Raw genomic sequence first — 13,968 nt, 5'->3', positions numbered from 1 at the left:
GTAGCAACGCTTCATTTACATAATGTCACCAAAAAAAAAAAACAAAGAAAAAAAAAAGAAAAAAGAAAAAAAAAGAAAAAAAAAGAAGCCCACACAGGTTCAGCAGTGCCGTGGGAGAGCCTGCAGAAGCTGCTAGCTTAAGTGTGGGTACTGAGCGTGCTGGTAGTGCTGACCAGGCTCCTCACCAGAACAGAAAGCTCTTGCCTCTTCTCATGCAGATGAGCCACTGTCTATTTCCACCAAATCTGCAATATTTGTCATTTGTCAGGTTTCATCCATTGTAGGTTGCAGATGCTCTTTGCCTCCTCTAAACTGGAGCCAGGACTGATAACTGTCTCTATTCATTTTTCTGCTGTCAAAGGCACCAGAGTGCATCGTGGAAAACTTCTGGGATTTTCCAGACTTTCCTGAGGCCTTAGACCCTGTACCAAACATTTCCTTTAGGTCAAAACAGCATTGTTGCAGACAGCACTGCGTGGTGCTGGGTCTCCTCACTCACATCATCCCTGGATGTCCCATTGTCTTTTGCTCTTACCAGCACTGCTTGTTTTTTTCCAGTTATATCTGGATTTGTGAGCACCAAAAATGAGTTTTGAAACTGTGTAAACAAGTGCAGTTATGACTAACATTAAGGCAGAGATATGGGGTTGCTTACATCCATTTCTGATATTTTAAAAAAAAGGTCCACAAGCAGGGTGCTGCAATGTGCACAGCTATTTATACACAGGCTGATTGTCACCTGCCAAATGCCCAGTGCTGATGAAAAAGCTTTAGGACAGAAGAAAGAGGAGCCTTTCAGCTGTTATCTCAAACTTGTGTAAGACTTCCCTTTAAGGCGGAAGCTTTTGGTTTGGGACCATATTTTCACTCCGAAAGTTTAATTAGCTGGTACTTTCCCATTATTGCTCTTATTCATCATCCCTTTACTTTAGTGGATCGTCTAATTTCTAAAGATCTGAAAGCACTTACTTTTACACACCAGATAAGGTAAGGGTTTTGTTCTTGGGGGCAGGATGGGAAATGCTGACAGAGAAGGCAGGGGACTTGGCCAGGTCTGTGCTAAACCAGGATGGTGAGGCACCTGGATGGTGGCACTTTAACCTCTGATCATCATCTCCTCTGGAGAATCTTTGTGTTTGCACTCCAGATAGATCACCTGATGATTTCTGAGCACCTGCTGCCTTGGGTACTTGCATTTTACCGAGGTTTTTAGGTTCAAGTTCACAACTGCACTGTGATGAAGATGGACTGGGCCAGCTAAGCTGCAATAACTGCTGCTTTCCTCAGGCTTGTCCTGTTCTCTCTCCCTGCACTGAGCCCAAGCAGAGCAGCTCTCCTGTGCTGCGGGCTGAGAGGGCACACGCGTGTGAGCTCCTGCAGGTGGGCTGATGTCAGGTAGCTGGCAAAGCTGTGAACTCACTCATGTGTCTGAGCTCCAGCTGTTTTGTAACAGCTGGGATGTCTCAGGTTATCCGTAGGTCTTGTGATTGTTATTGATGCATCGAAAATTCAGCTTTCTCTGTCAACATGTTTAGTAAATACGTTATAAGCGCAGCCTGCACAAGTTGGTTTGACGGTATGGACAGGAGGAGCCCCACAGAGCACTTTGGCAGGCAGTGGCTCCTGGGGCAGCCCTGGCTCCCATCAGATACACTCCACCCCTGCGTCCTCACTGTGGGAGCAGTTGTGTGTGCCCCAGTTGGATTTTGCGCAGTCATAAATTGACTCTTCATTCCCTCTGCAATTCACGTCATCAAGCCAAATTTGCCCAGTGCCTTTGGAAGAGGAATTAAGACAAATAAGTACAACAAACAACCAAAAGCAGTCACTGATGTACAGAGGAAATGGTAGCGTGCACTTTTCTAAAGGGAACCCCATGGGCTGCGGGCATGTGTTGGGTTGCACGGTTGGCATATTGGAACGCCAGCCTTTGGGCACAGTTCAGGCAGCACCTGACATGCAGCTATCTTGTCCCAAGGGGACAGAGCTGTCCCTTTTAAACCATCCTCTTTGCTGTCCCATTGCTTGCAGGGTGTGCGATACCTCCCGTGCCAGGCGGGTCGTGCAGCCCCTGCCTCGCAGCCCAGCCTGGGGGGCTGCTGCGGACTCACCTCCTGCCGCAGTGAAGGCAGCGATGGCAGAGCTGTATCCCAGCATCTTGCAGACCACAGAGGCGCTTTGCACGTCCCAGCCATCGTCACATATCGTTCCCCAGGACTGGTTGTGAAGGATTTCCACGCGACCCCTCCTGCCACCACCCACGATTCGTATGTAGTTGCTGAAGCGACCTGATGGATTGGAAGAGATAATAACTGTAAAAAAATAACTGTACTAAATGTATGGGTGGAGATGCTAAAAGCACTTTGAAAGATGGAAGCAGTGACTGCCCAAGCCAGATGAATGCTCCCATCTCCACAGCTGCAGCTGGGATGGGACCTGAAGTTTTTAGCTCAGATCTGAACAATTGAAGGCCCTGTCCCGGCTCCAGAGGCTGCAGCTCAGTGTAATTTTTCAGCTGAGACCCCTCAGTTCTGGTAGCTGTGTGGCAGGTTAACTTGTGTGTGCAGGATTCCCACTGGTCTTGATCTCAAAAGTAGCTTTGATGCCAAAGTCAAGCGATAGCAGATAGATAAAAGTCCCATACCTGCTCCCTGTTCACCTTTGCTGCCTTTCGCTCCTGGGGAACCTGTTCCAAATTGAAAAATAAGAAAATATTTGACTGCTGCTTGGGGAAAAATACAGTTATTGCTTTTTTTTTTTTTGAGTAATTGGGTGGGTCACATATGGGCAGAGGTTTCTGTCTCCACATAGAAGGGACCTTCTGAAGTGACTGAGGGTATGTGAAAGGAATGTGAAAACAGTGTAGCAAGAAAAGTAGGATAACACATGGCACAGTTTTCTTAATGCATGGCCCACGAAAAGATCAGTTTACAAAACCCCATCCACTTACTCTTGGGAAATATGCCTTATTCCCACTAACTGTAAAATGACTTCTCTGAGAGCCTCTGGGCTCTCCAGAAGCAGGCACAGTGTCTCCCAAAGTATTTGCAGGAAGATCTGCATCGTGGGGTTTGCTCTCTAGGTGCTGCCATGGGACAGCAGAAAGCCACTCACAAGTTCTCCACATTTCCATACAGCACCCTGGTCCTGAGAGTGTAGGTGCTTGAAAAGTCATGGTAAGCTCTTCACCCCCAAAGCTACTTTGGCAAAGCACATATTGCCATCTCCTTCTGCAGCAGGGTGGGAGCTGAGACCCACCCAGAGTGCGCTACCTAGCTTGGGGTCAGCCCAGTTAGGCTATTCCTCCCCTTCCACCCCTCTTCCGGAGGCAAAGCTCCAGAAGAGGAGTGCACAGAGGAGCCCCACATAGCCCCCATTTTACTTTATGTCTGAGGACTCTTGTACTGTTCAATGTGAACACCAAAAAAAAAAAAGCTGATTTCTTCCTGTGGCCTGTTCAAATAATATTTTGTTTATTATTTTACTACAGGCCTTAGGGTTTTGGGAAGCATTCAGTGACTGGAAAAGAAGAGGGTAAGGATGGGGAGTTGTTGTAGTGTTGGCCCTTTTGAACTGTCTGGTTTTTGTCCTGCGACAAGAGAGGCTTTCTTAAATAGCCCTTGTGTTGCTGATTCTGTTCCTTACCACCACATCAATCCCAGAAGCACAGTACATTGCAAGATGTCTCTGGGCATGGATTTGAAAAAATCCAATGCAGCTGTTTACTTGTGTATCTTTTAGCAAGACTCCCAAGGTATGAATGTGATACTCCTCACATTCACCTCCTGGGAAGACTGATCTATCTGTCCAGTTGCTCCTGAGAAAGTGCCCCAGGGCAGCTTGTGCCAGGCTGTGCTGTACAATCCCAAACCCAGATGTTCCCTCAGCTCCACAGAGCCCTTGGCAAACAGCCTTACCTGTAAGTCCGCGGTCTCCTTTTTCTCCTTTTACTCCTCGTTCACCTTTTAGACCAGAACTGCCATGATCTCCCTTACTTCCTTTTGGACCAATTGGGCCTATGCTGCCTGTGAGGAAACCAAAAAAAGTTATTATTTTTGTTCCTTGCCAAAGAAACAGTGTGAAAAGCATTTCACATTGATGCAGAGAACTGGGAAGTGACATCTAAAGTACTGTGCTTAATCATCATCAGAATAAGTAGTGCTTTCAAAAAAATATTTACCTTGTGGGCCCTGGTCTCCCTTTGTTCCTTTTTGCCCTGGAATACCTAAGATCATGAAAAGAAGAAGAAGAAAAAAAAGATATTTATACGATTAAAAAAGTTTATGCAAACTATTATTTAGGGTTGGTTTCACTCAGTCCAGGTTAGCTGTAGTGTAAACAGTCATCTATTTCTGAAGCTGATGTCTGACTTCCCACTATACTCAGGGCAGACCCCCTCAGTAGAGAAAATAAAGACAGTGGAGAGTTGCGTTTGTGTGTTTGGTAGTAGATGGATTTCAGGTCATTTGTATCACATCCTAAACTCCACTGTTGGCAGAGAGACCCCACCTCCAGGTAGGTCCTCGCTGGCCACAGAGAGCCTGGGCACAAAACCTCAGGTTCAGCAGACAAACACGTAACGTTGGGCCAGGTGGCTCCCTATCATCCGGGTGTCCAGGAGTGCAGGAGGGTGTAGCACTTCAACCTGATGGAGATGAGAGGCTGTGTGCACTACGTACATTCAGAGTTAAAAGGGAAATACATGGGAATAGGTTTGTGCAGCAGAACGTTACTCTGTTGTTTTGGGTGCCCATGGTACAGAGGTGGACTTCCTCCGGTGGAAGGTCAAAGCAAAGGCCTGGGCTATGTGCTCCAAGCTGGTCTCTGAAGAGACCTCTTCCTGAGATGCTCCTTTACCTGTTAATCCGCTGTCTCCCTTTTCACCTTTGAGTCCCGCATTGCCTGCCATTCCTGAAAGTAAAAACAAGTCAGGGAAAGTAAATCTATCACTCAAAGAGAGGCCAGTGTAGAAGGGCAGTGGGTAACGGATTTTGGTAGCTTTGTACCTGGACTACCCCTGGGCCCGAGGTCCCCCTTCTCCCCCTTCTGGCCAGGTTTGCCGCTGGGGCCAGCAGCTCCCGGGGGGCCTTGTTCTCCAGCTGAGCCTTGAGGGTGAACAACAGAACGTGTGAAATGCGGTCAATACACAAAGGAGGAAAACAAAAGATAGCTCTGTCACTGACCCCCATGCCGTGCAGACTGAGTTATCCCTATGAAAGCAAACACCGGTTCTCCCCAAGGAACCATGCATGCACACGTCAGGAAGGATGTGGTCTTCCATGGTACAAAACCTTCCTCTCCCTCTTGTTTTCTTGCACACTGAGTAGGGTTTGGCTGCAGGACGGGTTTGCACAATGTTGGCATGGTTTCTCCATCTAATCATCATCTCTTATCCATGCTGGGAGCTATCCTGGCTGCAGCTTTCCTTGTCATGACACATCATCTTAAAGAGATTAGTCTCCTATTCCTAGAAGAAACTGTACCTTCTGTGCTGCTTACCTGTCTCTCCTTTCTGCCCAGGACGTCCAGGCTCCCCCACGCTGCCTGTAACAAAATCTTGGCATCAGTGCTAGCGGGACGTAGCTGAATGCTTCAGCTGGAGGAGCCCTCCAGCACAGCACGTGTGTCAGCTGTGCTGCATCCTCTGCACTTACCATTGAAACCTGGCAGTCCCTGGTCTCCCTGTTTTCCCTGAGGACCCACGGGTCCAGGGGGCCCCGAATCTCCCTTCTTGCCCGTTTCACCTTTTTGTCCTTGGACACCTACCAAACAGCACAGCACGTGCGTGTAAATTAAAAACAAACAAACAAAACGAAACTAATACAACACAAAGATTTGTCTCTGAAGGCAGTGGGGCACCTCCTTCCAGCTGTCCCAGCACCAAAGGTTGGCCCAGAGTGGTGGGTTCTGGTGATTTACTTCTGAGGAGTCTCTAGCCAACCTGTGCAAGTGTCCTTTCTCATCTGCACCACGTACATCTCCTGCTTTCTTTTGCTATGCTGCCTTCAGCCTTTCCTTTCCAGGTGCAGCCTACTTGAGACTGTTGAATTTTGGTTATCTGGGAGATACCCACTAATGTGTGCTGCACAGGAGAGAAAATGGTGCATAACTCTCCTACTTATGGTGTAAAAAAGGCTTAAATAGGGTATAAAGTTCTCAGAAGTAGGTTTTACTATAGTCAAAACTAACATCCATGTGCTTCTGTAGATAAATTATATTGTATTATGTTATACCATGAAAATCCTACTGTAAACATTGCTGCTTAAATCTGGGACATGCTGATAATTGAATACTTGTGCCTTTCATTAGACAAAGGTCACTCTATGAGGAGACTTCCACGGTGCAGAGTCAACATTTTGCAGGTCTCCCTTCCGCCCTTTGGGAGCTTTGCTGGAACACAACACAAAATGAGATCCCTCCAGATCAAACCCAAAGTCCTGTTTTTGTGAAATATGGGACCTATGAAGACTTCACCTGGTGTTTTAAGTGAAACCAGTTTAAATAGGAATACATGGGAGAATTTTAAAAGTGTTGCAACAGTGAAGAAGCCTTACCTGCAAGCCCCATCTCTCCTTTTTCTCCTCTTACTCCAGGTTCACCACTTGGGCCGGCAGGGCCAGGATCTCCTTTACTCCCCTTCGTGCCCTGCAGTCCCTGTAAGCCTGCATGGACAAAACCACACTTCTGATGCTGCCGTGGATATCGTGCCTAGTGAACAGCAGCAGCAGCAGGCCACACAACGTGAGCCAAACGCTGCTCTCCGTGTACCTGAGAGTGGTGCCAGAGGCAGAGGGCAAGACAATTCTTTCAGACAATATTTTTTCCAGCTAAGTTTTGCTCTTGTTCGCACTAGTTTTACATAGGCTTATTTCTTCAACTCCAATGACATTCCTACTAACCTACATCTTAACTGAGGACAAGATTGCCCATAAAATCATCCATAAAGTCACGTTATGCTCATCCACAGAAGTGATTCAGGTTTCAGAAAAGCCTTACCTTGGATTCCTCGGTCTCCCTTAGTCCCCGGTGGTCCCTGTAGCCCTGAGATGTAAAACACATCTATCAGCTGATACACATCATCTATTCACAATAATGAGCAAGAAGAAGAGGTGAATTTTTTAACCATCCTTTGTACATGTGCCTTCGGTCACCGCTGAGGCCAATCTTCAGCTGGCAGAGGTGAAGGCAGGCACTCGAGCGAAGTCCTTGGAGCTGGGCTGAGTGCGTGCTGGGCAGGGGCCAGCTGTCCCCCAGCCAAACCCTGCTGACCGCCTGCTCACGGGGACCTCTGGGGAGATCTTCCCTCAAAAAGCCCTGAGCTATTGGGCTCTGAAGAATAGTAACAGTGTTTGGCTGGAGGTTGTTTTTCATCGTTGTGAATGCAGCCAGGAAGATATGAAAAAGATGATTTTTTAAAAATCTATTTTTTTTTTCTTCAGCAAAGCTCATGAGCATAGCCAAAAACTAGGGATGGATGAGATACAGACCTGACATAACAAGGGGTGCATCTTAGATCATCATTACAGGATCACAGAAACCTCAGTTTCTTTGGAAAGTGCCTGGTCCAACCTCTGCTAAAAGCAGAGCCAACATGAGATCAGATCTTGCTGCATCCTCACAGTCTGCAGACATTTATCTCCTGCAGCTGGTGCAATTCCACCTGACACCCCCAAGGACCCAGCGCAGCAGATTGTGCTTGTGCAGAGGAGAGCTCTCGCTCCCAGCTCATTCCCAAGCCCATGTAGCTGTTCCCCCAAGGACAGGGTGGACAAGGTCCCAGGTCTGTCACTGCTCGCTACATGCACTGTTTGTCTGAGGCCCCACAGAGCAGGGATTGGGAAAGTCTCCTTGAATTGTCTTGGGCAAGCTGAAGCTCCTGGGGATCGGTCAAAAGTATGACAGGTCTCCTCATGGCCAGGGCACTGCGCATGTGGTAGGACAGGGGTCTAGTGACCGAAATCCCAAATCTTCACCTCAGATCTCTTACCAGAAAAAAAGAAAGGAAAAGAGAAAAGTTTCTTATGGCTCATCTACCCACATACCTGGTGGACCAGGATCTCCTTTGCGTCCAGGAGGACCTGAAATAAATATTTAATGGATAATTTTCAGTAGTCGTTACTCAGGGAAGGACATACCAATAAGTCAGGGCTGAAGACAGCAGCCTTTTGGAGGGCACTGAGTTACAGGAGGGGAGAGCAGCCCCCAGCCCCACACGCAGCTGCAGAGGGAGCCAGGTGAAGCACAGGGCAGTGCTCTGGCTTCTCCAGCTGCACCAGCTCCGTGGACAACGTCCGACCCTGGGCACTGGAGCATCACTAACTACTGGACAGGAAGACCAAATCTCGCCCAGGTTATTCCTTCAGAACTAGATTTTCCTTTATTTGGCCCAGCCTTGCCGGTGGTGCAGAAGAACCAGCTCTCCCCACTGAATAGCCAGCATGGAGAAATGAAGCCATACCTGCAACCAGGCTGATGTTGCTCATCATCGTCACCAAGTTTGCATTGCTGTTTTTAATGATGATGATTTCCTCTTCTATGCTTCTCCTCCAGTTTTCTTCATGTCTCACGTCCCCCTCCAAAAAAAGGCTGTTGGCATAGGATCTTCCCAGCACCCCTTCTGCATATGACACATTATTTTCTTGACGTTTCAACATCTCCTCCTCCATCTTAAACACTGAGGAAACAAAACATCTGTGCAGTGAATGTTCCCTGGGAAATTCTTGGTCAGCAGAGCAGCTCCCTGGTACCTGTGCAGTTAAGTACCACCAATGGGGCCTGTTTTCACATGCTGGGCTTTGCTGCAGCCACGGGTGCAGACATTTGGACCCAGGGCAGATGCAAAGCACAGGTGTGGGTTGGGGATTGCCTTCCTGCAGCAGACACATTGACTGTCTGTGTGCCCACGAGCTCCCAGAGCACCCAGCAAAGCTCCTTTGGGTGGAAGCATTACCTTTGTATGCCAGCAGCCCCTGGCCGACCGTCAGCAGCAGCAGGTAGATGCAAAGGGCAGTCCGAGCACAGCATGTGGATGGCTTTCTTTGGCTTTGAGGCTCTAAAAACCAACAAAAGTAGGACAAACATCCTCTCACATCTCTCCCATTACAAACTCTGCTTGTTTCCAGCCATTTCAGGCTTGGCCACACTAAAACCTCAGTGCTTTCCAGTGGCAGGGAGTCCTGCGAGGCTGCTGGGTCCCATGAACCGACCCGGGCTGTGCACTGCGATTCACCCTTGGCATCTTTTCCTTAGCTGGTTTAACCAGCTCACTTCCATTGGGACCTAATCCAGCCTGTGACAGTGTGAGCAGGGCTGTTGTCCCCTTTCTGCATCAACGAGCTCCCCATTTCCATCACGTTTATTTGTCCCAGGCTGCCACGCAAGGAGGGCTGGTCAGACCACACGCTCTCCCTCCCCAGGGACCTGCATACCTGCGGCTCTAACAGCGATGCAAGTGCACATCGACACAAATGAGAAATCAATAACAAACTGAACTGCAGAACACATGAAAACAAGTTGTAACATTTAAAACAAATTGTCACCAGCAAGTGTAAAAGAAACGAACTGCTTTGTCAAATTTGGCCTTTAAGGAGGAAAAAAAAAAAAAAAAGGATTTTTGAAGCATTAATAATTACTTTAGACATGCAATAAGTTACCCTTAATTGAGTTTTGTTTTTTTTTTTTTCAAAGTAATGTAATGAGGAGTTTAAAGTCTTAGCTTGAATAGAGTACAAAGATTTAATTAGTTTTACAATAGAATGGTTTAGTCAGCAATAAAGTATTTATATTCAGCTAAAAATTCATAAACTTCTTTTATTTTTTTTATTGGATCTGGTGATTTCAGTATCTTAACTATTAAGACATGACAGTTTGACTCAGCGAAATTAGGCATTTTCTGAAACAGGGAGAGAACTATTTTATGATGCTCAGCATCAGCTTTGTCTGGAAACAACGGTTTCATATACTGCTCTTTTTAAATGGTCAGTTAATTTAGTAGCATAATTATTGTGAAAAGCATTTAATAGTCAGTATAAATACATAATTTCCTTTTTATGTTTCTCATAATAAAATCCACATCAATCCATTTAATAAAAAGAAACCTTACCACTTATCTGAAAGGTTGTAGTAGCAGCTGAAGCAAACCCAATCTTGTCTGAAATACTGAAAGTGCTCATATCACTTGAATTTCCCTCTCCTCCGTATCTGTCTTTAATTTTCATGACAAACGTATTGTGGCTGACCTAGATCCTTGTCAGATTGGGGACAACAGAGAACTGAAGGGACTTCCTATCTGCCTCCTGATTTGATATGCTTTCTGATATGCTTTTCCTATCCGCTCAGTTTTTATAGACTTGTGAGAACTCTGATGTGGTAATTTGAACAGTTCCTCAAAACTTCCCGCAGCTGAGATGCTCAGCTGCTCTTCCCTGCTCGCTCACCACATCCACAGAGCCTCAAGCGTGGTCCTGCAAGAAGTTCAACAGAAGTTTCAGTTATGAAACGTCTCCGCACTTCAGGAGGGTTGCGTGCCAGGTGGCCTTTTGGCTCCTACCACAAGTAAACCTCCTCCAGAAGGAAAGGAGACCCCTGATTCAATGCTAGCTTCAAGATCCATCCTCTGGGAGGACAGGTGAAGTCCTGCACGGTGATAAGCCCCATGCTAATGGGCACTAATATGATGATTTATGACTGAAATGCAAGGAGGAAAAGAATCAGGGGGAGCTGTAAGGACAAGAGAGCGATGGTGGGGTGGGGGCGGCTGAAGCCAAAGTGGGCTTGAGGTGTAATGGAGGAGAGACACTTTCAGCCTCCTACTGAGGTCTTCTCCAGCCCCCAACCTCCTTCTCCCAATTCCACAGACACCATTTCCACCACCTCACCGTCTCACCCACGCCCTGTACATCTCACCCCCACGGCATTTCGCCATCTCCGAAATTTGTGCCGGGGCTGGCACAGAGGGAAGTGACTCACCCAGGCCATCAGGCGAGAGCCGTCGGTAGGTGCTGGGCAGAGCCCTGCGTGCCCACGTTGCCGCTGCCACCCGCTGTCCCCTCCGAGGCACAGAGGAGCCACCATCACAGGGTCCCCTCCCCGATAGCAGGTGCCTGCCCGGTCGTGGCCCTGCAGAGACCTCGCCACTTTCTGTGGCCATGGGAGAGAGCACGGAGCCAACCTGGGGCACAGGCAGCTGGAAGTCCTCAGCTGGACAGCCCGGTGCAGCGAGACCCTCGCTTCTGCACCTGCCGCCTTGCTCTCTAAAAGGCTTAAACCAAAAATAAGTGGGGATTTTGAAATCGACTTCTGCGTTCGCCTTTCAAACACGCAGCTGTGACCTGGGTTGGCACCAACAGAGAGGAAGAGGATCTCTCTGCTATTAGGGTGGCTGGAGAGGTTACCACCGATCTGCCGAGCCGCAGTAACCACCCGTGCGTGCTCTCCCTTCACGGCATCGCAGGGGGGTGAGGACTCACATCCAGCCCATCTCTAACGGTGTGAAGCCACCTCCAGCTGGGCCAGGTGATGGGCTGGGCACGGTTGCAGGTGGGTGTTTATAGCGATGGATGTCATTCAGGTGCAGCACACAGCAGAGCTGCAGCACCAAGTCTTTTAGCCACACAGTCCTGATCCTCACTGCTTCAGGGTTCAAACTCCAGTTCTTCACTTGGCTACTGCAGGAAAGTCAATAGCAAAGCCATGATCCTGCCCAACTCCAGCTGCCAGCTTTGGTTGCCCACCCAGGTGGTCAAGCCTGATTCTCAGGCACCTGGCTGCCTGGGAGCATCGCAGCGTATATCCATCTGGGTGTCAGCCTCTGCAAACCGGTGGCAGATTTCCCTATTTTTTCCCTATTTTCACATGGCAGCGGGTGTCTCAGTCATGCTGCTGGCATCAGAGATCATGCACCACCGTGTTCACTGGGCCTCTGCCACCTCCCACTTTCTGCTGTCGTTCATTTCTTGCTGCCCCACCACTGGCTGCAGCAGCAGACTGACTTTGGTTGTGCAATCAGGGTTACTAACTCAGGGAAGAAAAAAGAAAAGAAACTGCTGATTCAGTGTGGTCTCCTGGGATCGAGGGTTTGCTGAAACAATATGATTATTAATAGAATAGCAGTTTCCAGCACATTATGGGACACGTCTGCCGGGCCATCAGCCTCGCCCTCCAGGCTCTCAGCCTCCTCTCCCTCCTGATGCTCCTCCTGCCCCTTTTGAAGCACTCTGCCAAAGTCTTGGGGAAGAGCCTGAAGTCCTCCTGCTCACCCTAGCCCTTCCCATGCTGTGATGCTGGTGGCTCATGCTGGGCAGAAGGTGCTCCTCATGCTCTCGTTGCAAAGGTGCACCACAGCTGAGCTGAGTTGTAAGGATGGACCACAGCCACATCAACGTCACGGGCCCTCAGGTAACTGCTGGTGGAAGGCAAGGGAAGTGTCTGCCCCCTGGCCATGCCCACTGCCTCTCTCATGTCATTTCACCACTTGTGTCAGCTGCAGGCGTTTGTCACCACCAGAAGTTGCCTACTCATGGCTGAAAGAAGAGATGTTACACCAAGCTCTGGGCTGGCGTTAGGTAATCACAGTGCTTCTCAGCAGTGATACAGCCGGGGAGCCTGGACGGATGTCAGCTTCCTCAAGATAAGCATTTATCCTGAAGGAACAGAATCTGTGATTTTTTTGTTTAAGGTGTTTTTTTTGTTGTTTTGTTTTGCCAAATGAGAAGATGTCCTAGCTCAGAAGTGTTTTTCCATCAGCATGGCAGTGTTTCCAAACTCACCTAATGGATTCCAAACTGTCCGAGGTATAAATGGGCAGAATTCAGGGGGCTTTGGTGCCCCTCAAAAGACGAGGAAGAGGTGAGGGCACAAACAGGCCACATGTCAGGAGAGCCAGGGCAGCAGCCTCTGATGTTTTGGCAGTTGCCTCTAGACTGAATTGAGAGTGGCAGCCAAAAAGGTAAGAGTCTACCCCATATCCCAACACCTGTACTCAGTTTCTGCAGATGGACATAAAATAAAAAGTGTTCCTGCCCACAGACCGCAGTGCTCTCCTGCAGGTCCTGGTAGCTGTGGACGACCTGGGACATGTCTGGTAGAGACCGGAGCCTCTGCCTCTGCAGTGGTAGGTTTGTTCTTAAACTAGCTGATTTTGTTTTGTTTTGCTTTTGCTATTTCACATGATTTTTCTCTCTCTTCCTCTTTTTAGAATGAACTGGGCTGGTAAGCTTTGACATCCCAGTGGGCTCTTGTGATGAGTGGCCACCAACCAAACACCTGCTCAGCCGCTTGCTCAGCCTCCTCCTCCCTTGGGACAGGGAGAAAACAGAAGGAAGGCGAGAAGACTCCTGCAGTGACATGATGGCACTTTGGTGGGGAAAGCAAAAGCTGTGTGTGCAAGCAAAGCAGAAAGAGGAAAGAATCAGTTCTCTACTTCCCATTAGCACGCAGATACATGGCCACTTCCTGGGAAGCAGGCCCTTGGCACGTGTGATAGCTGTTTGGGAAGAAAAATGCCATAACCACAACCATTCCCCCTTCCTTCTTCTTTGCCTGAGCTTTTACTGCTGAGCACAACATCACATGGGGGGGAATATCCTCGTGGTCAGTTTGGGTCAGTTTGGGGTGTGCCTTGTTCTCCTGGATGAAGACCAAGATGTTCAGTGCCTGTGCCTATCTGGGGACACTGCTGAACTCAGAGGGTGCCAGAGCATGCTGTGAGTGATCTGCCCACAGGCAGCTCACCGAGGGGTCAGGTCTGGGGTGTCCCTTGTGAGGGTCCCACTGGCTGCCCGGCTCAGCCCTCGTCAGCACACCCTCAAAGAACAAGCGGATCTGACTTGAAGGACAAGAAATGTTGCGGTGCCTGGAGGGTTTTCATGCAGAAGGGAGGCTGAGGTGAACACGCAAGAGCTGAACATCGGTGATTTCTGCTGGGACATTAAAGGTGGAGCCTGGACCCGTATGGGAGTGAGGACTTAT

General features: G+C 48.6%; 1 protein-coding gene and 1 long non-coding RNA gene across 3 annotated transcripts; one reads left to right on the top strand and one right to left on the bottom strand.

Moving 5' to 3' along the window:
* Nucleotides 1–213: 213 nt before the first annotated feature.
* MARCO (macrophage receptor with collagenous structure) lies at nt 214–11,318 on the bottom strand. 2 transcript variants are annotated; one of them, XM_083841944.1, is made up of 15 exons: nt 10,969–11,318; nt 8,951–9,052; nt 8,459–8,674; nt 8,043–8,078; nt 6,997–7,041; nt 6,555–6,662; nt 5,655–5,762; nt 5,500–5,544; nt 5,007–5,105; nt 4,858–4,911; nt 4,181–4,225; nt 3,918–4,025; nt 2,645–2,686; nt 2,112–2,288; nt 214–1,775 (listed from the first exon to the last, which is right to left on the bottom strand). In XM_083841944.1, the coding sequence occupies exons 1-15, from the start codon at nt 11,147–11,149 to the stop codon at nt 1,645–1,647; spliced, it is 1,497 nt and encodes a 498-aa protein (XP_083698070.1). In that variant the 5' UTR covers nt 11,150–11,318; the 3' UTR covers nt 214–1,644. The 2 variants fall into 2 exon arrangements, with proteins under 2 accessions (XP_083698070.1, XP_083698071.1); XM_083841945.1 differs by lacking the exon at nt 10,969–11,318 and adding an exon at nt 10,103–10,326.
* A 347-nt stretch (nt 11,319–11,665) lies between these two features.
* LOC310901724 lies at nt 11,666–13,332 on the top strand. The gene is made up of 3 exons (XR_014586075.1): nt 11,666–12,946; nt 13,027–13,111; nt 13,196–13,332. It is a non-coding gene; the product is annotated as an uncharacterized lncRNA (long non-coding RNA).
* Nucleotides 13,333–13,968: the final 636 nt, after the last annotated feature.

Source organism: Anser anser (genome assembly GCF_964211835.1).
Source record: "Anser anser genome assembly, chromosome: 6".
NCBI classification, from domain to species: domain Eukaryota; kingdom Metazoa; phylum Chordata; class Aves; order Anseriformes; family Anatidae; genus Anser; species Anser anser.
Note: the sequence above shows the minus strand (reverse complement) of the source record. Positions and strands in the feature narration are given on the sequence as shown.